Source organism: Ochotona princeps, chromosome X (genome assembly GCF_030435755.1).
Source record: "Ochotona princeps isolate mOchPri1 chromosome X, mOchPri1.hap1, whole genome shotgun sequence".
Taxonomy (NCBI): Eukaryota; Metazoa; Chordata; class Mammalia; order Lagomorpha; family Ochotonidae; genus Ochotona; species Ochotona princeps.
Window position 1 is genome coordinate 67,840,473 of NC_080865.1, and position 26,722 is coordinate 67,867,194.

The 26,722-nt window shown below is 45.9% G+C and overlaps 1 protein-coding gene and 2 long non-coding RNA genes across 3 annotated transcripts in view; 2 read left to right on the forward strand and 1 right to left on the reverse strand.

Annotated features, from left to right (window-relative positions):
• LOC131478478 (uncharacterized) overlaps positions 1–9,600 on the forward strand; it is a 28,461-nt gene extending 18,861 nt beyond the window's left edge. Inside the window, exon 3 of the long non-coding RNA XR_009244486.1 lies at positions 8,589–9,600. This is a non-coding gene — a long non-coding RNA (uncharacterized LOC131478478). The remainder of the gene's footprint in view (positions 1–8,588) is intronic.
• Positions 723–26,151, reverse strand: LOC101522889 (glycine receptor subunit alpha-4). Its single transcript, XM_004590159.2, has 9 exons — positions 25,919–26,151; positions 22,337–22,467; positions 21,988–22,055; positions 21,125–21,348; positions 20,921–21,003; positions 19,876–20,016; positions 14,732–14,946; positions 9,199–9,348; positions 723–1,875 (listed from the first exon to the last, which is right to left on the reverse strand). The coding sequence occupies exons 1-9, from the start codon at positions 25,987–25,989 to the stop codon at positions 1,585–1,587; spliced, it is 1,374 nt and encodes a 457-aa protein (XP_004590216.2). The 5' UTR covers positions 25,990–26,151; the 3' UTR covers positions 723–1,584.
• Positions 13,677–26,722, forward strand: part of LOC131478479 (uncharacterized) — a 70,494-nt gene continuing 57,448 nt past the window's right edge. The window contains exon 1 of the long non-coding RNA XR_009244487.1: positions 13,677–13,789. This is a non-coding gene — a long non-coding RNA (uncharacterized LOC131478479). The remainder of the gene's footprint in view (positions 13,790–26,722) is intronic.

The following is a 26,722-nucleotide window of genomic DNA, read 5'->3' on the forward strand; positions in this document are numbered from 1 at the left end:
GGTCAGCATTTGCTTAGTTATATGGGTCCTCTGTATGTCTAGCTCTTTCCCAGGTACCCCACAGCCCCATTCCACCCTGAACAAGGTTGTGTGGCACCATTATTTGCTTGTCAAAAGGAGATGAAAGGGCAAATTGTAAATGAGGGGTCCTTTGGAGAAAAGGAAAAAGCAAGTGAAAGTGTAGCCAACAAACATGTTCTCTGAGGAGAGTTTCTGTATTCCGCTCCCCATGGCTCTTACTACCTTGGATCCTAATTTCCCTGAAACATTTCTAGCATCATCAAGTAGATTTATTAAAGAAGCATTTTTTCATTGTTTTATACTCTCCAGCACACTCTCCCATCATGTTAATTAGTTAAGGAATAGAAAAAATAGTATATTGGGCCCGGCGGCGTGGCCTAGCGGCTAAAGTCCTCGCCTTGAAAGCCCCGGGATCCCATATGGGCGCCGGTTCTAATCCCGGCAGCTCCACTTCCCATCCAGCTCCCTGCTTGTGGCCTGGGAAAGCAGTCGAGGACGGCCCAAAGCTTTGGGACCCTGCACCCGTGTGGGAGACCCGGAAGAGGTTCTAGGTTCCCGGCTTCGGATCGGCGCGTACCGGCCCGTTGTGGCTCACTTGGGGAGTGAATCATCGGAGGGAAGATCTTCCTCTCTGTCTCTCCTCCTCTCTGTATATCCAGCTTTCCAATAATAATAAAACCTTTAAAAAAAAAAAGAAAAAATAGTATGAAATCAGAAAGTTTAGTAGGATCTGGAAGGATTTTCCTGAGAGTTCAAAGTTCCTGCCTCAATTCTGACAGTTTGGGTCTTCCAGAAGCTCAAACACCACTCTTTTGGAACATAAAACATAGCTTCCCACCCCAGGGCAGCCCATGAGTGTTCCAAACTTTGTTGGGAGGTGGCTAACGTGTGACTTGTCCTCCTGTCACCCCCAAAGAAGCCTTATGGAGTCACACTGGGCTGCCCTTATGGATGGGAAAGATACCCCATTTTATTCTGCAATAGGAGAGACAAAGGACAGGGCAAAGTCCAGACTCTTGACTGGGAGGCAGTAGGGTGAGGAGTAGTGCAGATTATGACAATGGCAGAATGATGGACTTCAGACTGTTTTAAAAGGACTATACTATTGTAAATAATATGGGGGGAAACAGATGGGGGAGGGGATCTGGGGAAGGGAGGAGGGGAAATCTCAGAGCCTATGGGAGTGTATCATAAAATTAAAAAAAGATGACAAATGTGAGAATCTAGTAACATTGGTCTGAAAATTCTCCAGCATATTGTAAAATAGAGAGGCACCAGCAAGTGCGAGAGTTTATACTGGCTCCAGGAACGCAAAGCTCAGTCTGATGAGCAATGGGAAAATATGGAGAAAGTTTGAGTTAGGGTGAATGAGCCATCCTTCTAAGTACAGCCACCATGGCACCATGCAATGTAGGATAACACAGCTGTAGGACAGGTAAGTTTATGTTTTGAATTGGGAATTGGGAAGGAACTGTCAAATCCCCTGATGGAATCTAAGGGCGAAGGAGAGCCCACCCAGAAGCAAACAGGAAACCGAGCTGGACTTCACAGACCCAACCCTATTCACAGTGCCTGGTGGATATCTTCTGCCCGTAACACTTTATACACAACCCAGTAGAAGATATTAAAGATGAGGAAAGTGAAAGGGAAGACAGCCCGGGAAATGGTGTCAATTTTCTTGGCTCGGTCCACATAGAGTTTCCGCATGGTTTCTCCCTCTCTCAGAAGAGGCGCTGGAGGTTGGGGGCTATACATGCCAGAACCTTCTACTGGGCCTCCATCCCTTGCCTGCAGGCACTGGCCCAAGCCATAGCCACGGAAATAGAAGCGACTTTCTCGGATGATATCTTCCTCCTGGAATAACAAGGAAGACAAGGCAAAATTTGAGGTCATAGTGCTAAGGAAATGAGATAAAGAACAGGCCATGCATGAAGATCCCATAGATGGTATTGTAAGGTGGTTTGCTACGTGAGTCACTGTGCTTACATATGGTCTCAGAATTACTCATGAGATAGATGCTAAGCAATTTTATGTGGTATGTAGAGTATATGTTACAATTCCATTTGCAGATAGGCCCTGAGCTGCCTTTGAAAAAATGTATTTATTGAAAAGAATGAGAGATTGTCTTCCATTCAGTGGTTCATTTCTCAAATATCTGCAGCATTCAGGGCTGGAAAAACCTGAAAACAGAAGTTAAGAACTTCATCCATTTCTCCTATATGGAAGACAGGGACTGAAGCACTTGGGCTGTCCGCTGCTGCTTTCCCAGGCACATGAGCAGGTGCTGGATTGGAAGTGGAGCTCTAGAACTAGCACCAGCCTTCTGATATAGCATGTGTGCGTCCCAAATGTCAGCTTAACTTGATATGCCACAATGCCAGCTCCCTGAGCTGCCTTTGTATTTATTTATTTATGTTAATGTTTTGAAGATTTATTTATTTTTATTGGAAAGTCAGATGGAGGAGGAGAGACAGAGAGGAAAATCTTCCATCTGCTGATTCACTCCCCAAGTGGCTGCAACAGCTGGAGTTGAGGCGATTCGAAGCCAGGAGCCAGGAGCTTCTTCTGGGTCTCATACACAGGTGCTGGGTTCCAAGGCTTTGGGCCATCCTCTACTGCTTTCCCAGGCCACAAGCAGGGAGCTGGATGGGAAGTGGGGCCATCAGGATAGGAACCAGCACCCATATGTGATCCCTGGATGTGCAAGGTGAGGACTTTAGCTACTAGGCTACTGCACCAGGCCCTTTTTGTTTTATTTTTTTAAGAGATTTGTTTATTTTTAAAGAGACTTATTCATGTATTTGAAGTGTGCAGAAGGACAGATGAGAGAGAAAGAAAGAGATATCAAGATCTCTTATCCACTGATTAACATCCTAAATGGAAACAGTCACATCTGGGCCAGGTTGTGCCTGGTTTCCTATATTTATATATATAGTAGGAGCCCAAGTACTTGGGCCATCATCAGCTGCCTCACAAAAATACTGGCTGGATGCTGGACGAGAAGCTTGGAGTTGTGGGGACTCGAACTAGGCATTCTGGTAGGGAATATTGACGTGTCAAGTGTTGGTTTAGTACACTGAACCATAATGCTCATCCTTTGAGCTGTCTTCAAAAAATGCATAAGGTAATTTAGAGCAATGTAAAACTCAGTGAAGTGCCAACCACTGTGAGTGGGACATCTGAATGTCAAGTTAACACTGATTTGTAATAAACTGAGTTAGGAAACCATTACACACAGCAAAGCTAATATATTTAGATTTGATTAACCTGGATTTTTAATGATGTTCAAAAACTTTAGACAGAATTAGTTCTCTTTTAATATAGTTGCTTTTAAAAAGTATCTCAATTCAGGGGCCCGGCGGCATGGCGTAGTGGCTAAAGTCCTCACCTTGAACGCCCCGGGATCCCGTATGGGCGCCAGTTCTAATCCCAGCAGCTCCACTTCCCATCCAGCTCCCTGCTTGTGGCCTGGGAAAGCAGTCAAGGACAGCCCAAAGCTTTGGGACCCTGCACCCGCGTGGGAGACCTGGAGAAAGAGGTTCTAGGTTCCCGGCTTCGGATCGGCGCAGCACCGGCCGTTGCGGCTCACTTGGGGAGTGAATCATCGGATGGAAGATCTTCCTCTCTCTCTCTCCTTCTCTGTATATCCAGCTTTCCAATAATAATAATAAATAAATCTTGTAAAAAAATTATCTCAATTCAAAGCTGAAAATTCCCAATTTAAAATAACCCAGCGTGTTATACAAATTAGAATAACCTGATCCCTCTATTGCAAACAAATATGCTTTTCTGGAAATTGGCAGATTTGACACAGGAGTCAGTACATAGAAACATTGGATTGCCTAATATGCATTCTCTTCATGTATAATGAGTACATTCCAATAAACACATTGACATCAAAAAGGTCAATTTTATATAAGCACCAGCAAAAAGGCCATTTATCCAGTAGTTGGCTGTCAGCTGTTCTTTGCTATCAGCTTGGAGCCAGGAAGTAAGGACAGGTAGATGGAAATGAAAAAGAAACTGGAGAGGCGCAGCAAGCCAGCCCTTAAATGATCGACAGAGAACATTAACCAGGGGCTCCAAGGATTCCACTCAGAGCATGTTTACTCAGATTTTGCATAAAATCCAGGTGAGTCTCATTTACTTCCAAAGGAAAGAGTTGGAAGATAGTTCCTTCACAGATTGTTGGCTTTGGAGTAAAATCTTGTTATCTGAGAAATCACCCAAAGTGATTTCATCTATAGTGAAATGCCTCCTCAGAGGGTGATGCCAGACTACAGCTGGACTTGCCCAGGTTTCAGGAGGTTCCTGAGACTTAGGTCCTTCAGTGTTAAACAGAGAAATCTAAAGCAAACCATCTAGGGTTAGTCAGCTTATATAAGAATAAGATACATGTATATTGCATGGCAATGGAATACATCATTTACAGAAAAGTAGATTTTAAAGCCTGTGCAGTTGGAGGGCCCTCTGCAGATTTGGTAGCGTGTCAGAATTGTGGCTTTGTACTTTGACTTTGTAGGTGAAACATTGGGTGTGGTAGATAACAGTAAACCTTTTGTTATTACGTTATGAGAGGCTGACCTATTGTCTTATAGGCACAGGCATCTGAGACAAAAAAACAACAAACAAACCAAAAAATCAGGTCGGAGATGCACTGGCAAATCCCATCTCTTAGTCTGCTACCTGTGGATTTCAGAGTGTAAACTTGGACAATGGGCAGTAGCTCTGCTCTTGTTCACTGCTGTATCCTCAGTGCCTGGAACCAACTAGGCACTCAGGTAGGTCTGCTGAGTGAATGTATAGGCTGATAAACTGACAGTGGCTTTTAGTTTCTGAGAAGCCAGCAGCAGCCTTCTCAGAGTTTGGATCCTAAACTCTACTCAAAAGAGAATCTTGGTTACAAAGTGTTTGGCAGGAACCTGGTAATTTGTGCCCCCCACTTCCCCATACTGTTTCCACATCCTTCAGCTTGTGTTAATAGTGTTGCAGTAAATTTAGGTTCAGGAAAAGATCTCACTGTCTCTTAACTCTGACCACCTGAGAGCTTTGCTACTCAACCCGTGATTTTGCCACTCTTTTGCAGAGAGAGAGAATTGTACATGTGTAAGCCAGGCAGTTTGCTTTCATGGCTGCACTTAAACCCCAGGCAGTAGTGGTGGCAATCTTTTTTTTAAGATTTATTTATTTGTTTTTATTGGAAAGATTTACAGAGGGAAGGAGAGAAAGATTTTCTGTCTGCTGTTCACTCTCCAAGTGACCGCAACAACTAGAGCTGATTTGATCTGTGGCAGGAGCCAAGAGATTCTTCCAAGTCTCCCATATGGGTGCAGGGTCCCAAGGCTTTGGGCCATCCTCTACTGCTTTCCAAGGCCACAGGCAGTGAGCTGAAGGGAAGTGGAGCAGCCTGGACACAAACGGGCCCATATGGGATCCCTGGATGTGCAAGGTGAGGACTAGCCACTAGGCTGTTGCACTGGACCAGTGGTGGCAATCTTAGCTGTCTGCTCAGAGTTGTTATTTCCACAGCCTCTTTCACCAAAGACCCTGGCTCACCTCATGTGTATTCTTATTCATCTGCACAGTTTCTCTATAGGGAAGGCTGTGATGGGCCATTTCTGAGAGCCAGAGGTAGAAAAAAAATTCCCAGGGGACTGACAAATAAGGTGGGCTTAAGTAAAATGACTGTTTCTCTTGCTTCTCATTTCAAGGTCCCTCACTTCTCCTCTACTTATTCTGATCCTCTCTGTCCCCTGCCCAACCACAAGTTAAAGAATAAAACATGAAATATAGATGCTTGCAAAAGAGTAATAAATAAAAAAAATTCTGAAGGAAACAATTGGATACAATTGCTATTTCTGTTTCTATAGATCCAATTATTTCCCCCTTTCTCCAGTCATAAGGCTCTAGTAAATCTAAAGGGAATTATTTGGAAATATTTCTAAGGTAGGACAAAGCCCTTTAACACAGGATAGAAAACATGATCAATAAAGTGAGCCACTGTTAGTTATTTTTTATTTTAGTATCTCTTAACTCTTACAGTTGGAGGAACAAAGACTAGTAGTGTGAAATCCATGGATGGGAGGGTGTCCTGGATTTGGGTATTATCTATGTAGACCATATTCTGGGTGGGTGTACGCATGGGCATGCACATGGGTGTTTGTCAGGGGACAATGGAGCCTGAAATACTACGTTGTGATTTCTGAGGCTATTTCAACAGAATTCATTTTCCAGCTATTGGGGGCAGGGAAGGGCAGTGAAAAGCCAAACAGATAAAGTAGTTGGAAAACTAAGCTGGAGAGGGAAAGCATAGGGTAGGAGGTGAGGCATAGAGGTGGGGCAGAGTGATATGTATTGCTGCTGAGATAGGGGCTGGAAGAAAGGAGAATAGAGAATGGGGTCTGGAGGGGGGAGGGTTCAAGAACAAGGGGAAGAATTAGCAAAGTTCTGAGTCAGAGCCCCTGAGAACATACAGTAGGATTTGGAGTGTTAGTCCAATTCTACTGTTGATAAAGGCAAGCTTTCTCTGTGTGTACACTGAGAGCAAGCTTTTACCAATCAGTTTGCAAAAGTTGGTGGGCTGGGTGCCATGGTTACTGTATCCATATCCTGGGGCTAGAGCCTGCTCAGCTGACAAAGAAAGACCTTCACCTTTGCCTCTAAGACTTGTAGATTAGCTGGGCAGACAAGGCCAGAAAGCTATGCCAATGGGGGTGTGGGGGTGGGAAAACCTCAGTCACTGTTGACAGAGGATTTGGAACATGGCTGATTGAGAGATGAGAGATTAAGCCTGGAGTTCAGTGAATAGCTGGCTGGCTCCTAGGAAACCTAACCTGCTCCCTGAAAATCACGTAGATTATTCCTCCTCCCCTGACAGTACTTCTCTCAGGCTGAAAACAGCTGCTTCTCTAGCTGGAACATTAACTAAGAGAGGGGTTGTAGAAATCCATTACTTCCCATCAACCTTTTCAGGCTGCTTGGTGGTTCCATGATTCTTGCTGCAATTCCACTAGGTTGGCAGTGGCTTTAGGACAGCTGAAAAGGGACATGCTTACTGGCACATACGTGATTTTTCAGGTTTTACTCACCTTAAGAATAAACTTCAGCCCACTTTTAGGCAGGCCCTAGGGTTAGAAGCACAAGCCAGGCTGCTGCTATGACTTCGCAGTAAGAGTGCTGGTTATGACACACTCCACTATGAGCTCAGGGTCAACTTATATATGAGGAGGAGGAGATAAGGCTGTGAGCACCTGGAGATTGAGTGGATTCAGGGAAAGAGGTGGGACCAGTGTCAACCTATTCCAGTGGCTCTACAGTAAACTGACATTTTTGTTGTTGTTTGCTGTGTCATCCACACAGGTAATTTGGATTTGGTTGCTTAAAGAATTTTGTAGCAGTTGGTGGCCTATTTGTGTTTTTCTTTTAAAAGAAAATATTTTTTTATTTATTTAAAAGGCACAGTTACAGAGAGAGGACAGGGAAAGAAATAGATCTTCCATCCATTGGTCCGCTCTCTTAATTGGCTATAATGTCTGGAAATGGACCAGGTCAAAGCCAGGAGTCAGTAGTATCTTCTGGGTCTCCCATGTTGGTGGCAGGGTCCCAAATACTTGAACCACCTTCTGATGCCTTCCCACAACACATTAACAGTGAACAAGAATGCAAGTGGAGCAGCTGGAATTTGAAGCAGCACTCTTATGGGATGCTGGTGCTGCAGGCACAGCACCAGCCCCTTTTCTTTTTTAAGCTAGGCATTGAGAAGGAACCAAGATCAAAAGGAAGTCTCTTATAAAGATAGGATTTTGGTACCTACAGACTGTTTTGACACAACTAAAGAGGAGATGGAGGGACACATATTTAGAAAAAGGGATCATCTCTTTTTTTCCCCTGTCTGCTGATTTTTTTTTTCTAAATCTGAGAATAAGATAGGAAAGAGTTTTAGGTTTTTGGAAGGAGTCCTACTTGAGGATATGCAGTTATAGATCAGTCCACTAGAGGGTGTGTTGTCTAGGGCCTAACTAAAGCACTAAAGTGAGGCAAGAATTGATAAATTTAGAACCCCCACACCCCCGCCCTTGATGAGCCAGAAGCCTTGCCCTTAGCAGAAAGGAACCTTAGCACAGAACACAAAACCACAGCCATCGTTTGTGAGATATTTTTCGTGTAGGCATATTGTAGGCTAGGTGGTCCTGGAGCAGCTGAGGGATGTTGGCCAAGACAGGCTAGGGCCAGGGTTTTAACTGGGGGTTCAGATCATAACATCATTGTTTCCTGCCCTTCAGAGGTCACTGAATTCACTTGCTCCTTTGGTTTGAGGGCCTCTTGATTAGGCAGAAAACATGGGGTTCAATCCCAAGACTCGGCATCTCCCCGATGATTAAGCAACCAACAAGTATGTAGCTCAGCAAAGGCTTTTAGTTATGCACATGATTGGACATTTGCTGCTACAGGGGCAGCTTATGCACCTCTGTTGTCATGACAACTTACCTAGCACCTATTAGCTGGGCAATTGAGGGTAAACTGCCTCTGTTGTCATGACAACAAGATTTCCTCTTATATTTCCCCAGGTGATGATCACTCGACTGTAGAAGTTAACAAACAATGGTGAGGAAGAACCAAAGCTCAAGCCAAACAACTCTGAGGCACTCAGTGAAGATGAAGAGGAAATCCAACAGCCAAAAGAGGCAAGTAGTTATTTTGCAATTCAGCTTAGTTACTGGGACCCTGTCTTCTCACCCCTTATGATGTCTCCCTAGAAAAGCACTATTGCCTGATTTTTGAATTCTTAACTACCAATTAGTCTATGACAACCTAACTGGAGTACTTCTTGGTTATGGGGAGAGCCAGGAGCAACCATTTCTGCTTGTCAAAGGATTCTCATATTTACTAACTGGCTAATGCTATAATACCTGCTAATATATTTTCAATGCTTCTTCAATGCAAGGCACTATTGCCCATTTTCTTAATCTCTACTGCCTTACAGGGATTAATGTCCCAAAAGACAGATAAGGAATGAGCATCCAAGAGGTTAAAGCACTTAGCTCAACTGTGACCAGCCTGGGAATGATTTTTGGGGCTCCCAATTGCCCTCAATTGGGGCCTGAATTGTGGGAAGAGGAGTAGGGAGGGAGGAGCCAAAAAGAGAATGAAACCGGGTCCCTCCCTAGCTGTACTCACCATGTGCTGGCGCCTCTGCCTTCTTCGAAGTCTCATAAATTCCTTATGCTGACGAGAGACGAAATTGACAGCGGCATATTCCAGCAGGGCAGCAAAAACAAACAGTAGGCACACGGCCATCCAGATGTCAATGGCCTTCACATAGGATACCTACAGACAGCCATGGACAGAGTGGTTAGGCTTCTTGGATTCCTCCCATGGCCCATCCAGGATATTCCAGCCCAGCTGTTCTTCAGCTTTAATCTGAATTTCTTCTGGCTATTAAATAAGCTTTCCACAACATGTTCTGTTATCTGAAGGCCAATGTCGGAGAGATCCAGCCACTCATCATCCTTCAGTTGTCTGCACTCTCCACCTGTTACTCCATCTGTTTTTCCTCCCTATGCTTCTTTTCCTTTATTCTTTCTGCAGTTCTACTTTTACCTCTTTATTTATTTTTTCCTTCTTTAATGATTTTTTTAAAAGATTTATTGTAGTTTTATTGGAAAGTCGGATATACAGAGAGGAGGAGAGACAGAGAGGAAGATCTTCCGTCCTCTGGTTCACTCATCAGGTGGCTGCAGCGGCTGGAACTGTGCTGATTGGAAACTAGGAGCCCAGAGCCTCTTCTGGGTCTCCCACACAGGTGCAGGGTCCCAAGGCTTTGGACTGTCCTTGACTGCCTTCCCAGGCTGCAAGCAGCGAGCTAGATGGGAAGCGGGGCTGCCAGGATTAGAACTGGTTCTTCCTATGGGATCCTGGCGCATGCAAGGGAAGGACTTTAGCCACAAGACTACAGCATCAGGCCCCAACGATTCTTTCTTTTAATAAGCAGTAACAAGCATGGACACCATTTGCTTGCCCTTTGTGATTTCCTTGGGTCCTCACAAACTAATTGGGCAGCTTTACTGGCAGAAATCATGATTCCCATGTAAGACTAATGAAGAGACTTCAAGCTCAGAGCATAAAAGTCTTAGGCAAGATCACCCAATGAAAAGATGATGTTATTACCTAGGAGTCCTGGATTCCAACTCAGTAGCCTTACAAGTTACCTAGGCTGTGGTCTCACCAATGGACTAGGAACTCCACCCCTGTTGTTCCCCTGATCCTGTATCTTCTGCTGTTTTCTTTGTGAGAGGCCAAATGTTGAGGAATTACACACAGTGGGGAGTTGGGGCCTTATCTCACCGGTTAGAGAACAAAGCAGGTTTACTCAGGAGCGCCACCTAGCAGCTGTCCTGATGTTGTGCTATTAGCAAAGGCACCATTGGCATCCGCCATTGCCTAGTGCTCCCCTTTTATTACAAGCTTTTAAGTGCTTTTCTCTTCCACTTCCCATGTGATGTTGAACACTGACTCATCCTGGAACAAGGTGGCAGCTGGGTAGGGCCAGATGTGGGGGAAGACAGCTCAGGTTTGAGGTCCTTTTGCCTCTTCAACCAAATTGACTCCCTATGAAATTTTGAGTTGCTGGATTCACCCCAGAGAGCTCCCCAGCAGAGATATAGACAGACAGGTAATGTCTTATGTCAGCTTCTGCTGTGTTAGGTGCTTTAGACACCAGATAAGAAGAAGGTTTCAATGGATAAATCCTGTACCTCTGTGGTTCCTAACTGGGAAAACATCTCCCCCATCCAGGGGCATATGGCAATGTTTGGAGACGTTTGTGATGGCAGTTTGGAGCAGTGATGGCAACGTGCATCGCATGGATAGAGTCCAAAATTCTGCTAAACATGCTACAGTGCACAAACACACACACACACACACACCTCTGACCTTAAATGACAATAGTGATAAGGTTGAACAATTCTGCTCTAATTCTTTTAAATTCACTTAAATGAAGAGAGTGGTTACTGATTAAGTAACCCTAATCAAGTGTCTCCCCTTTCCTAGTAAAAGAATATTCTATTTCGTTCTCCATCTCCCATTTCCATTGTGCCTCTAGGGGTTTCAGATATCTTTTATGAAGACTGAGGATAAGGAAGGGCCCCAAAAGGTTTTGAATCATCAAAGGAAAGGATCACTTAAGCACCAAGGAATACATCTCGATAATGATGACTGTGTCAAAAATACATCTTTAAAAAGCTCAGAAATCAGGGCAATATTGTGGCATAGTGGGTAAAGTCACTGTCTGCAATACCATATCCCATATGGGTGCCGATTTGAGTCACGGCTGTTTCACCTTCACTCCCTGCTAAAGGCCTGGAGGAACAGCAGAAGGTGGCCCAAGTGCTTGGGCTCCTGCTACCTGCATGGAAGACCCTGCTGAAGCTCCTGGCTCCTGGCTTTAGTCTGGTCCAACTCTGGCTGTTGCAGCCAGATGGGGTGTGAACCACAGGATGGAAGATCTTTCTGTCCATGTCTCTGTAACTATGGTTTTCAAATAAATAAATCTCAGGAAAAAAAAAATCCATACACTCACCCTCCTAGTTCACCTGAATGACATTTAGTTTGCTAAATAGTCTCTCTTCATTTACTCTCATCAGTTCTAATTTATTTTCCAAACAGCAGCCAGACTTTTCTTTTTCAAAATAGACATCTGATTGTATCACACCCCTGCTTACACTCCTGTGGTCTTCCCCCACTCTTATGACAGTCTGATTCCTGTTATCATATCTAACCTCTGCCTGCCTCTTAAGCTTCACTGTGCCCCTTGTCTATGATCCTGTCACAATGAACTATTTCAGTCATTGCTAAAGGTGTCAGTATCTGCTTGACTTCACTTGGGTAAGTTTCATTTGACCCCTAGCCACCAATTTAGGTACCACATCTTCTGGGAAAGATTCCCCAACCGTCCAAGTCTATGTTATACGTGCCAAAGTTACCTATAACTTTGTGGTACCCACCATATCCCTAGCTGCTCACTTCACTAGACTGAACTCCTTGGCAGAAAGGACTGCTTCTGTTCTATCCTCAGGACCTTCCTGAGTACTTGTCATGAGTAAAAATTTTAATGAATGTATGAATGATTTAGCAGTGTAGTTGTCTCTGCTGTCTTTGCTCTGTTCACCACCACATGGACCCTAAGACCTGTGGGCCATTCAAATGACAGATCTAGACAGAATTGAGTCCTCCTCTGTTGCAGCTTTTGGTGTAATTTGCCAGTCTCAGATAGAAGCTTCTATTTTGCCCTTCCATTCTATTCTGAATCACCTGCAATTGTAGAGCTGAAGGTTCTGGAAAAGAGATGATAATCAGTGCCTTTAGGGGACCCCAAAGTGAAGTTGGGAGAATGGTCACTTGAGCTGAGTTCACTTAGAATGTAATCCTCTGCCACTCTTCATCTTGGACACTGAAGTCCTACTGGAGGAGCCCTGGTGGTGAAATTTGTGTGGTGTTCAGAAATTCCTGGCCTGGCCACATCACTTTCCTTGGAGTTACCACCAAACTTAATGCTGCACACAAACTCAGTAGTGTGCAGAAGTTTCCTGAGGCCCTTGCTCTGTAGTGTTGGCTAAACAGTTTAGTTTCAGGGTGCATGCCTCAATATTTTGTTTACTGGCCAATGAAGCCATAAAGAAGTCATTCAGTTCTGACGAGAAAGCACTGAATGCTGCAAGCAAGTAAGCCACTAACAAAGTTCATTTTCTCCAAATGAGGTAGCTAAATGGTTCTTAGGAGTATATGGATTGTGTTTGTTCATGGGAGGGGACCAGAAAAAGAAGTTTTTTGGAGTATATAAAAAAAGACGTAAATTGTAGTAACTCCATGAGTTAAGGAAGAATCTCCTCTCATGGTAGAGGCAGTTAACTGGAGTGGGGTTCTTAGCTCTGAACTACCTTTCTGTGGTCTCTAGACAACATCACTATCAGAACACAGCTGTCACAGCCCAGCCTGGCTGTGTAACCCATGTGCAAGTTCAGCCTATGTCTAAGAGTCTCATCAGTATCCCTAACCACTCTAGCAAATGCATTTTCAGGAAATGACTCTTAACAGTTTGTCCTCCGATACTTGATCCTGATCTGAGTTTTGTCATGTTTAGCCCCATAGCGCTTTGGGTTAGATCAAAGGTTTCCCAGTATTATGGGAGGGATGGATATCTGGTCCCGTGATTAGGGTGCCAGTGAGGGTGTCTGTGTCCCACTTCAGAGTACTGGATCTGATTCCTGGCCCAGGCTGCTGATTTGCAGCTTTCTATTAATACAGTCCTTGGCAGCAGCTATGGTGATTTAAGTGTGGTTCCTGGCACCCTGTGGGAGCTGTGGATTGAGGTCACAGCTCCCGGCTTTGGCTCAGTCCATTGTGGGTGTTCAGAGAGAGAACTAGCAGATAGAAGTGCTCTCTTTCATTATCCATCTCTCTATATACATCTGTCTCTCTCTGCCGCTAACAAAATTAATTAAAAAATAATTGGGGACACTGGCCATTTTGGCCCAAGACCCATCTCACACTTTTTTGCAACCCTAACACCTAATAACCGAAGAAATAGTTAACATTTACTGAGTGGTTATGTGTGAAGCACTGTCCTGCATAGTGAGACATTATTTATTTTCACAATAACCTGTGGAAAAGATAACATTCTATGTTATAGGTGAGGAAATTTGGAAGTCAAGGATCTCACCAAAGATCACACTAGTAGTAGTACATGATAATACTCAAGACTTAAATCCAGGTATGTCTGACTCTAATTTCTCACTCTAAAGCACCACTTTCTTCATGTGGGTAGACTCATGTACTCACCATAGATTGCCTCAGATTATCACCTGTTTTAATTAATTAATGAAAGTTATAAATTATAGTAGGGACAAACTGAGAGACAGGAAATGACAGTTTGGTTCCAACAAATCAGAGCAAGAGGAAATACATTCACTATAATCTATAAGGAACTTTGTTTCTTTCACTTTCCCTATTTCTCTGTGATTAAGTACCATGCCTGATATGCAGTACCTGTTCAATAAATATTTATTGAATGAATGAATGAATGACCTTGTGCTATGATTTGCTTTGCACTTTGCTGACTGTGAGGACTTCGAAGTGACCTTTCCATGCTCTCCTTGAAGCCATGAGGCAGGAAGAACTGTGCTGAGTCCCATCAGCACAAATCTTTCTGCATAATCAAAACATCATCAGATCCCAGATGATCAGAATCCACTGACTTTGTCATTTGCTATCTCAAAATTTTCTCATTCCATAAGGACATTGTCTCTAGAGCTCTTTTTAATAGTGTCTCTGATTTCTGACACAGTTAAGAGGGAAGAAATTGGTTCAAAAGCATAGTATTTCTTACATTATTTCTTGGGAGAAATGACCTTGAGAAGGTCACTTTGCCTCTCTGGGCTGTACTCCCCTTATTTATTCCAAGATCTTGGACATGCAGTTATTTCTGGAAGGAAGTCAAAGTAAATAAGCACACTTCTCCTTCCCTAGCCAGATAATCATTCCCAACCCCAGCATTCATGCTGTTAGCAATGTTATAAGCAACATATTTGGGGAGAAGAGAGAATGTAGTACTCCTGCTCCATGGCTCTGCTCAGCCTTAAATCCAAGATAGACAGTGAGCAGGAGGGAGCATGGGGTGAGTAGGAAATGGAGAGCCTGATGTCGAGCAGATTACCTTGGGCAAAGAGGCCCGGGAACCAGAGCTCTGAGTGGTCATGGTGAGCACGGTGGTGATGCCGAGGCCTACACGGGCAGGGGCAGCATCCATATTGATCCAGAAGGAGACCCAGGACAGGATGACGATGAGCAAGCTGGGGATGTACATCTGAATCAGATAGTAACCCATCTGCCGTTCCAGGTGAAACTTTACCTCGATGCAGGTGAATTTCCCTGTGAGGAAAGAGGTGAGGTAGAAGAGAGCAGGTCTGCACTCTGTCAGCTGAGCCTGGGAGTCAGAATAAGGGCAGCCTTATTTCTGTTGGCCAGCCTCTGGGCATCTAAGCTAGGCCAATAAGTGAGTCTTTCAAAATGGCCCTATGTGTATGGGGGCACTTACAATGTTTTTGGAAAATGGAGTTATAAGATAAATTTAGGGATCAGTGCTGAAGTGCAATGGGCTAAGCCACCAGTTTTGGAACTGGCATCCCATATAAGCACCAGTTGGAGTCCTGGCTTCTCCACTTCCAATTGAGCTGTCTGGTAATGAGCCTGGGAATACAGTGGATGATGGCAGGAGACCTGGATGAAGCTCCTGACTCCTGGCTTTGGCCTGGCCCATCCCTAATCACTGTAGCCATTTGGGGAGTGAGCCAACAGGTGGAAGATTTCCCTTTTCCTATCTCTCTTTGTCTTGCCCTCTTTGTGCATCTTAACCTTTCAAACCAATAAAATACATTTTAAAAAAGATAAGTTCAGGGGCTAGCATTGTGGCACAGCAAGTTAGGTGGCCACCTGTGACACCACCATCCATATCAGCATGCTAATTGAAGTACTGGCTGTTCTGCTTTTAATCTAGCTCCCTAACAATGCAATGGTGAATCAGTGGAAACTGAGCCAAGTCTGTGGTCCTCTGCCATCCATATGGGAGACCTTGATGGAGTTTCTGGTTTCTAGCTTCAGCCTGGCCTAGCCTTGGATGTTGTACGGCCATTTGGGGACTGGGCCAGAAGTTGGAAGCTCTCTTTGTGTCTCTTACTCTTGCTCACTCTTCCTCTCAAATATATAAATAAATATTTAAAAACAGACAAGTTTATTTGGGTGCAAAAATTTTGTTAATCTGTGCATATGAAGGAGCCTTTGAAAAGTTCATGAAAAACAGTATTATGAAAATCAATGTATAGTGTTCAAATTTTTTGTACCAAAATAAGCTTATCTTTTAAAATATTAATTTAATATATATTTATTTAAAAATAATTATTTGAATATTACATAAAGTAGAAAGAGACAGACAGACAGAGTGATCTTGCATTTGCTGGTTCACTTCCCAAATGGCCACAGTGGCTTGATCTGGGCCAGTCCAGTGCTAGGAACCAGGAATTTCTTTAAGGTCTCCCATATGGGTTCAGGGGCCCAGGACTTGAACCATCTTCTGCTGATCTCCCAGGCTTAAAAGCATGGAGCTGAATTATTTCAGAAGTGGAGCAGCTGAGATTTGAACTAGTGGCCATATGGGATACCGGCATTGCAGGCAGTGGCTTTTCTTGCTATGCCACAACACTGGCCTGTAAACTTACCTTTTCATTCCATTTGCTATGAATTTTTTGAAATACCTGCACATGTAGCAAGAGCCAGCACTTTGATTTCCAGCAGAAGGTCTTTGGAGTGACATCACAAAAGGATAAAGAACAGGAGAGCTGCAGAATCAGAGCCTGCCTGGGTTTGAATCCTGTACCTTGCACATATTAGTTATGTGTCTCTGGGCAAATCACTCAAGCCTCTCGGTTTCGGTCTCCTCACCTGTGAAACAGCAGATGCAATACTGATGCCATTGCTGGGCTATTGGAAAAATTGAAGGACACAGTGCATTTCAGGTGTTCACGTTAGGTAGCAGTTACTAGTGTTGTTCTTATTAAGAAAACATTAGTTTATGGATTTGTGTGGTGGCAGTGTGGGTTAAGCCATTGACTGCCACACCAGCATCCCATATAAGAATGGGTTCTATTCCCAGCTGTTCCCTGCTTCTGATTCAGCTCCCTTCTTTTTTTTTAAAAAGGATTTATTTATTTTTTTAAAAAAAGATTTATTTTTATTGGGAAGGCAGATATACAGAGAGGAGGAGGAGAGAGAGAGAGGAAGATCTTCCGTCCGATGGTTCACTCCCCAAGTGACCACAACAGATGGAGCTGCGCCGATCCGAAGCCGGGAGCCAGGAGCTCTTCCAGGTCTCCCGCGTTGGTGCAGGGTCCCAAAGCTTTGGGCCATCCTCGACTGCTTTCCCAGGCCACAAGCAGGGAGCTGGATGGGAAGTGGAGCTGCTGGGATTAGAACCGGCGCCCATATGGGATCCCAGGCATGCCAGGCAAGGATTTTAACCACTACACTATTGCGCCAGGCCCGGATTTATTTATTTTTATTGGAAAGGCAGATATACAGAGAGGAGGAGAGACAGAGAGGAAGATCTTCTGTCCAATGGTTCACTCCACAAGTAACTGTGACGGCTGGTGCTGCACCGAATCAAAGCTGCCAGGATTAGAAACAGCACCCATATGGGAAGGACTTTAGCTGCTAGGCCACCACGCCGGGTCCTCAACTCCCTTGTGATATGCCTAGGAAAGCAGGGGAAGGATGTCCAAGTGCTTTGACCCCTGATACCCGTGTGGGTGAATGGGATGGAGCTCCAGGTTCCTGGCTTCAGTCTGACACAACCCTGGCTGTTGTGGCCGTTTAAAAGGGAGTGAACTCATAGATAGATGATTTCCCCACTCCTGCCCCTGGTAAATTGGTCTTTCAAACAAATAAAAATCTTTCTCAATGAAATCCATTAGTTTAGAGTTCACTCTGTCAGCAGCTTTTTTTTTTTTTGGTGCTTGCTAGTACCCTGGAAGTTCTGTAGCAGTGATTTCACTGGAGAGCAACACTGCCTTGTGTCTTTTTTTTTAAGATTTATTTATTTTTATTGGAAAGGCAGATATACAGAGAGGAGAGACAGAGAGGAAGATCTTCCATCCGATGATTCACTCCCCAAGTGACCGCAACGGCCGGTGCTGTGCCGATCCTAAGCCAGGAGCCAGGAATCTCCTCCATGTCTCCCACGTGGGTGCAGGATCCCAAGGCTTTGGGCCATCCTCGACTGCTTTCCCGGGCCACAAGCAGGGAGCTGGATGGGAAGCAGGGCTGCCAGGATTAGAACCGCTGCCCATATAGGATCCTGGCACCTACAAGGTGAGGACTTTAGCCACTAGGCCACTGCACCAGGCCCACTGCCTTGTGTCTTAAGCAAGTGAGAAGAGTGAGATGACAAGCATTTGGAAATAATTCCCGACAAACAGCAGCTCTGGACAGCAGGCAGTGAGTTAAGAGCATCAAGCAGCAGCATTCAAGTCCACTAACATAAAATGTACTGGCCCCAGCCACCTGGCCTGATGCTCTGCCACTCCTGCCAGCCACCTGCCTCTCATCCCCTTTTCACCACCCCACGGCTAAGAAAACACTAATTCAGATCTTTGAAGCGCAAGCTCAGGATAACCTAAATGAAGTCGGGGGTTGTGTATCTGCTGCTTTTCTGGCTGGGCCTTGCTGATTTCTGAGGGCCAGTTGTTTCATCAGTGACTGACAGGGGCTTTCCAATGCTCCATGAACTCACACTTGCTGTTTCTTAAGTCTGCTTTGCCTTATCCCCATTCTCTGTAGCTTCTTGCCATGGATGCCTTTATTAGGTACCTCTGTTTCCTTTCCTTTTTTTGTTTTGTTTTATTTACTTATTTATAGTTTTAGAGATTTATTTTATCTATTTCAAAGGTACAGTAAAAGGAAGGGAAGGAGAGAATGAGGGAGGGAGGAAAAGAGAGAAAGCTTTCATCCACTGGCCTGCTCCACATACAACCACAGTGCCGGCCAGACTGAAGCCAGGGGCCAAGCACTTGGGCCATCTTCCACTGCTTTCCCAGGTGCATTGGCAGGGACCTGGATTAAATGTGGAACAGCTGGGACTTGAACTGGTCCCACATGGGATGCTGTTGTTACAGGTGGCAACTATGCCACAATATTAGCTCCACATTTATTTATGTTTTAGGCAGTTTTTTTTACTTGTAAAATTATTTGTTTATGTAGAAAAGTGAGATGTAGAGGTGGAGTAATAATATTTATAAGCTCAGTTTAACAAGGTTCCACTGAGTGTCCTAACTTTATATTGCTTTTATTTAGTGCTGTAGCTACTCCTTGGGTCAAGTCAAGCTACTATTCCTCATGTTACGATGGGGATACTGAGGCAAGGAGAGATCAGATTTCTCCAGGGCACTCAGCTAGTACCTACTAAAGAATCTAAGCAGCTCTACCTAACTCTGAAGTTTTTGCTCTTACCCATTGTATCATCAAGCACTATTCCTTTCAGGATTGTAAATGCATGTTTTTAGGTTACTCCTTTTCCCACCATATATTCACTGTCTGTGTAGAACTTTGAATGTCAACTTTCTTCACTTGTTCTTTCCTATATTGATATAAACATTTTCAAGCTTCTTTTTTAATGTCTGCATTACTATTCCACCAAAACAGATACCCCATGTAATTTCTATAACTTCTGCCCTATTGGTTACTTAGAATAGTTCCAAGTTTTTGTTAGTATCAACTATGACTCAGGAGCCCTCTTGAGGTCTAAAGTCAACGTCATATTTTGGAATATTTCCTTATCAATACATTCCAAAGTGTGGGATTTCTAGATAAGCAAATAGCTTCTGGACTGAAGTATCTCAAACTGTGTTCCCTGGATCACATCCATCACAATACTCAGGATGTTTGTTAAAATCAAGATTTCTGGGCATCATTCCAAGCATATGCAGTTGAAACCTCTGACTACACCTGTAAGATGCAGCAAAGGAAAGCCATTGATCTGTATAAAAATTGCATGTTTTGTCCAATAAAGAGTATACCATTTTTTTTCTCTCAACTGTAGTTTTAAACTTAATGGTTTATTCCTCTTCCTACCCTTCTCATCTCTTTCGAGGGAGGAAATCCATGTTGACCATTGAAACACAGTGAGTTAAAATACATATAGCACCTAGCACCATATATGGTCTAGAGGGGTCTTCATGAGAGGTTGGCTGCCTTGTCTCTCATCTGGAGGCCTTCCTCGGACTTGCAGCCAGGAAATAACCTCTTTCTTACCTGTGTTGTAGTGCTTGGTGCAGTAGCCTAGATCCTTCTCATCCCGCAAGATAAACTGGGGCAAGGTCAGGCCCTCAGCCACTTGCACAGCAGGAGCATCTTCCAACCACTGAAACACGAGGTCATTCATGGTGTAGCCGACTGCAAGGGAAAGAGATGGCAAAGGACTTTAGAGTGTGGATGTTGGATGAAAGTAGAAGGAAGCCAAGAAGGAGCTGGAGAGCGCAGATGAGGAGCGAGACCTGCAGTTTGGGATTTTTGTGCTGATATTGGAAAAGGGAAGCTTTTCTGAAGCTGGCACTTGGTAAGTTATTTCATGTGTTCATCTTAACTGGAGCAAATCAGCAAGTTTCCCAACTCCTTTCCTACCCATTTCCAAAGATTAAGGGAGAGCCAGAAAAAAATTATTCTGACAGATCTAGAATGCTGGTCAAAAGGATTGGGAAGATGCCAAAGACCCCAGCTGGGCACTTGCTGGCTTCTTTTCTCTCAAGCCCAGGGGATTAAGCATGCATACTGAACACATGTCTTGAGCCAAGCTAGCCTCAGAACCAGGACTTCTGCCATTTCACCTGGGGGAGAAGAGTGCTATTTATATTCCGCCAGTCATGCATGGCACAATGTGTATACCACAGACTGCTAGCCAGAGCCTTCAATTGGAACAAATAGACAGCTAATACTGGAGCATGCCAAGTTGCTCATGGTAGTGTTTTGGGGTGAGGGTAAAGCTGGCACTGGCGGAAAGGAATATACTTCTGGGTGAAGGAAGCATCCATCAAATGCCCCCGAAACTACCGGTGTAGGCACATTGGTACCTAATGCTGGTACCTTGGCACTCCCTGGCCCTGTGGGACAGCCAGAGCAGCAAGTGGCATGGGATGAAAAACACCTTGAACTGTTCAGGATTCTTGGCTTTGAGTTTCATCTAGGCCAAGAACAGGCTGGGTGTGCTTGGGTAAGTCTCTCTCTAGTCTGCAGTATCATGGAATGCTATGAACTAGCTGTTCTTCCAGTCCTTGAACTGTGACACACTAGAGGCACTTACAGCTCTCCAGCTGCATTGTGCAGGTCTGGATGTCCATGGGGAAGTTCTTGAGGTCCATTGGACAGGACAGGATGAGGGTCAACCTGGTAGAGTCAATAAGAAAGAAGTGGCATCAGCTTTCTGGGGCCCAGCACAGCACTGGTGGGTTCCCTCCCTGCTCTGTCCCTTTGACAGACAAGACTTCCAGCCAACTCTTGGGTGCACCTGATGCTGTAGAGCACATTCCCATTCTTGAAGATGCGCAGCAATTTGTTGTCTGTGGTCACCTCATGGAAGTTGGCCCCTTTCTCATTGGCAAAGAACAGGTCTGGCTTCCAGATAGAGTCCAGCATTGAGGGATCCAGGTCAAGAGAGTCATCAGGATATTCTCGGTAGGCCAGACGTGGATCATTCCACTGCTGCCGCAAGAAGACATTCACCCTGTAGTCCTGGAGGGGGGCAGAGATGTACCCGTTGGACGCAGTGGAAGTCACAGGGACCTAGCATGCCTACCTGGGTGAGAATATCAGGAAGAGAAGTGCTGAGGGCGCACCTCAACAGGGTGTGGCCATTTTTTACTGGAGAAGGAACCTGCCATAGACTGATGGAGCAAAGCCAAGATGGGCAAAGGCATTTATTTATACTTACTATGTGCCAGACTTTTGCCAAGTGCTCTCTTTGCATCCATTATGTCACCTCTATCTCACACCAACCTTGTGAGGAAGGTGCTGTCATGAGCTCTGTTTCATGGATGAGAAGCAGAGCCCGAGAGAGTTCTTACTATTCTGCTTAAGTTAGTACAGCTGTTAGATAGTAGAGTCAGTATTCAAATGCAAGTTTGGTTCCAAAGTGTGTGCTCTGCACTAAACTACTGAAGTTTGATCACCTTCTGCTTAGGAGTCTGTCTTTACCTATGGGATGAAAGGATAGGGAAAACTCTCCTGCCAGTGGCCAACTTCAGATACCCCATGGCTTTAGCCGCTATTATGAAACAGTAATAGGACCAGGGAGGAAGGACATGCCTGCTGTTGTGGTGGGATTCTCCCATTCACACCAGACTGGAAGCAGGGAACAGGGAGACCCCTTACCATAGTGGTCTCAGTGACGGAGCCGAAACTGTTGATGAAGATGTTGCAGGTCACATTCACGGGTGGGCCTGAGGGTAGCAAAGCACAGCCCATTGGCAGGGCATTCCAGACTTGGAGCAGGGTTCGATGACTCCCTCCCTGAGCTTCATGCCCCAGGCACTCCTTGGCAGAATGCAGTGCTGCCTACACAGGCCTTTGAGCAAAAATATGGGGTTGATCCTTTGAGCTGCCGGAACTAGCCCTGGCCCAGCAGCCTTTGCTTAGGGCAAGCCACAGAAACTGGCTAGGTAGTGTGCTGTCAGAAGTGGTGGTAGGAGGGAGGAGCTTTTTAGGATGTTACGTTGCCTACCTTTAAAATTAGGTCGAATCCTGGCATCATAACCAGATGTGCGCCCCATGAGCTTGTCCAAGAAATCAGAAGGTGACATGGGCTGGGGCCCCTTGGTCCCAGATTTGACATCATCTTTTGCGAAGGCCACCCTGGAAGAGAGAGGTAAAAGAGGTCTCACACCAGGTGGATTTTTCATTTATCACAGACTCTCTCTGTTCTCATGCTCACTCACCCTGACTGGTATCTCCACTCAGGCAGCAGGATAAGTGAGCTGGGTCTGGGGTTCCTCAAGAGAAGACAGAAGCAACCAGAAGCCCATGTGGCAACTCAGTAGCTTGTCCCAGAAAGGAGCTTCCACATAGATTAGATGCTTTCTACTTTCATAAGTCTCAGTGAGGTTGAGGTGGGGTAGGGACTGTTATTTACATTTTACAGATGAGGAAACTGAGGTTTCAAAAGGAGTGACTTTTGCAGAGTCCTAGTGCTGGTGAGTGACAAGGTCAGGGCTCACCCTCTGGGCCATGGCCTCAGCCAATAGTCTCTTCCTGAAGGAACTTTGAAAACACTTGATGGTGTCTCACTGGAAATCACATAGCCACTGTGAAGTTTTGCCCATGTTACCATGCCTAGGATGGGAAAGTTCCAACGATGACTTGGTTTTAGTTGCTTCTGCTTTGTGCTGGGCTGCTCAGAACTCAGGACCTGCTTTCTATGGAGAAAGGCTTGGTTGCTGGAAGCAGTGTGTTTCAGTTCAGGGATATGGCTGCTGCAAGTAGGTGAACTTATTTTGACAACTGTGGTGGGGAAGCTGCATCCTAGCAATACAGGGTATAATTCCTGGTAGGTTCCTGTTTAGAAGATTAAATTCTGTCTCCCCTCATCCACTTGAATTTGAGGCAGGGACCAATAATGTCCTTTGGCCTGGTCTGGTAGCCAGCCCTTTCTCCTCTGACACACTCCACATTTAAGAGCAGTCAAGTACCTTTGGCTTGCCTGCTTACCAGCTCAGCAGCCAACAGACAGATAGGCTAGGTAGGGATCAGGATCTCAGGAAAGGCTTGAGGGCTGGGGAACAGGTCAGGGGCAGGCTAAGGCTGGCTGGGCCAGGGGCTTCCTGCTTTATCCTGCTGTCGTCGTCGTCACCACCATAATCATCACCACCACTGCATCAGGCACTAAAGCTGGTTCCTCTGCTGCTACAGTGTTGGGTTGGGCAGCAGGGTGACTGCTGTGTCCTTGGGGTCCTGATCTCTTTTGAGCCAGGGAGTTTCTTTTTCTCTGTCAACCCATGCGGCAGCCAGGGGCTGCTAACAGTGAAACGATCTAAGGTGCCCATGAAATACTTCACACACCTTCTCTAGATCAGTTCTCACATCAGTTCTCTTTGATTATCCTCATTATAGTCATTGCTCAACATCCACAAGGGATGGGGCCTTAGGACCCCAAGGATACCAAGATCCATGGATGTTCAAACCCCTTACGTAAAGTGGTGTAATACATGCATAAAAGCCTGTGCACATTGTCTTGTAAACTTTAAATCAGCTCTTGATTGCTTATCATTATAAATACGCTGGAACAACTATGCAGATAGTCACTATACTGTATTGCTTAGGGAATAACAACAAGAAAAACAACTTTATACAGGTTCACTACAGATGCAGCTTTTTTCTCTCCCGAGTATTTTCCATCTGTGGTTGGTGGCATCTGTGAATGTAGAACGTCCAGATGCAGAGGGTTGACAGCAGATCACTGAGGTGGATGCTTCATGATCATATGGCTAGTATGTGGCAAAACCTAGACTCAAATCCGAGCTCTTGATTTCAAAACTGAGTCTGTGCTGTCACACCAGGATGCTGACAGCTCAAGGTGAGCTATTAAGGAACCAGGATGGGAGAAAGTCTGTGGTAACCTCTTGCCCACCTCCCAAATCCATGCCTTGCCAAATGCTCCAACTGGGAGGAGGTCCTTTCCCTGCAGACAGAGGCCACTCTGTTTTTCCCTCACTTCCAGCAGGGCCAGCCAAAGCAGGTGGCCTAAGCAGACTCTGCAAATCCAAGGAGGTTGGATTGGTGCTGGAGCAAGCAGAAGTCTGTGGCTTCCCCACGGCAGGATGTCCATGCTAGGCAGTTGCTGCTCTGGCTGGTGCAGCTGTTGGCTACCTGCCACCTGCCTGCTGTGAGGCCACATGGAGCAACTGGACCTTCCCCACCATCCTCAGCCCCTCTTTCAAGTTACCTCCTCCACTCATCCCAGTCTTAGGACCCTGGCATTGACTCCAGGCTCAGCTGTCTTGGGCCTTAAGCCCTAATAGTGCCCGCTTTTCTGGGGCTGCTTTGCCTGAGAGCCTGAAAGCCAGTCACTTTATACAGCCGCTCTCCTCCTCCCTTTCATTCCTGGAAAGTCCGATATACTGGTTGAACTCAGGATGAGCTAGAGCTGACAATCCTTCCCAGATAAGACTGTGTGGTGAGGGGTGAATGCTGACTTAGTGAGTACCTGTATGACCATGGATAGATCACATCCCCACCCCCACACCCACTTCTTGAGGCCTTAATTCCCATGAATCAAAGCAAAGGACTTGGACTTAAGACTTCGAGGGCCCATCTTGCTCTGGTTACCCATAGTTCCTAAGCCCAAGTGGGAATGCAGCCACTGGAACCTGGAGTGGGGCCGTGGGACAAGTCTCCTCCCTGGTAGGGTGCCCTTTTCTGCCCAGAGCTCTCTTGTCAACTGTAGCTGAGTTTTCTTTCCATTCTGAGCTGCTTTTCGCCCTGAAGGATTTTCCTGCCCTACTGCACATCTGATCCCTGGGGCAGAAGGTTTTACTGAGAAGGAAGCTCCAAGGTGCTGTTTGGATTAGAAGGAGAAAGGAGGCTTGAATTGCAGCACTTGCCCCCTGCACCTTGGGAGGCACTCTTGTTAGGACCAGTTCAGCACAAAGCATGGCCACATTTCTTGCTAGGCTCATGCTGTCAACCTGGACTGGCTTCTAATCTATTAAAAGCAGGGCACTCTCGGCGGGGGGTGGAGGGGTGGAGAAAGGGCATTTTTAAGGAGCCCACGGCATGTCTTGTCTGCAAACCCAGTGACTTAGTGTTACTCAGTGCCCCTAGAGGACAATGAGAAGCCACGTATGCATGGGCAAGGGTAACTGTAGAGGGGTTAAGGGTTGATCCATCCAGTTTCATTGTTCTGTGTCCTTGGGGGCAGATCCCTGGTACCTGATGCCCTTTGTGCAGGCGGCTGGGATAGAAGTCGCTGTGATGTTTCGGAATCTGAAAGAGTGTGTGGCCCAGCTTGTTAGGGAGACAGGACTGAATGGCAGGCTAGGTGGTCTCCATTCTAGGGCTTGGATTAGCGACCCACCCTCTACCCAGACCCAGGAAACTCCCACTCATGCAGAAGCCTGCCCACCTGTGCCAGGGCCTTGACAGCTCAGAACAGCTCCGGGGTCCTGACTGGAGCTTCAGGTATCCTCCCTCCGGAACCCTTCAGACCACAGATTTTTTGCAAATTTGAAGGCATTTGCCAGCTGTCCTGGCCACCCCCTCCCCCAGACAGGGTTGGCATGCACCTGCTTCTTACCCCGACTCAGCTCACCTGAGGAGGACCTGCCCTGGCAGGATCCAGAGGAGAAGAAAGGAGAGGGTTGCAGGAACAAGAGTTGTCATTCCGCAGGGCACCTTGGCGCCCTTTCAGCCTGGCTGCCAAGGTAAGAGGGGATATCCCTGTGGGAACGCCCAAAGATCGGTGTCTTCCTCCAACTTTGGCTGCTTACAGGGAGCCCGTGGGGCTGGGCTAGGAGTTGTATTCTCTCTCTCTCTCTCTCTCCCCCTCTCCTCTTCTGTCTCTTCTCTTGCCCTGTTTTATCAGTCACAGGGCCAGAACTATTCCGCTGGAAATGATCCTAATACAGACGATCCACTGGCTCCTGCCTGGACTCGCCTTGGGCACTGGAGGCCCTCAGCCTGCTGGCCTGGATGCCAGCAAAGATTCTCTTTGGGCGGCACTCTCCAAACCCTGGAGAGTCTTGAAGAGGAGGGAGGAGGGAGACTGATAGAATATGTTTCCCTCCCTCCCACCTCCCTTCACTACCCCCCCCCACGCCATGCACCCTCCAAAAGCAGCAATTTAAAGGCACAGTTGCCAGCTGCTGGAGTTGGGTTCAGAGCAGTAGCTGTGAGTGTGCCAGGGAGGAATCTGGGCTACTGCCGCTGCATGCTTCTGCTGCTGTTGCCACTGCTGCCACTCAGAAGAGGCAGGGTGTCTGACCAGGCTCTAACTCCAGCTGGAAGAGTACAGGCAGGCTGTCTGCTGTCCCTGCCCCCTCCAACAGCTTTGCTTTTAGCCTGCATTTAGCCTGGAGCCAAGCTGGGTCTGCACAGGAAAGCCTTATGATTTTTT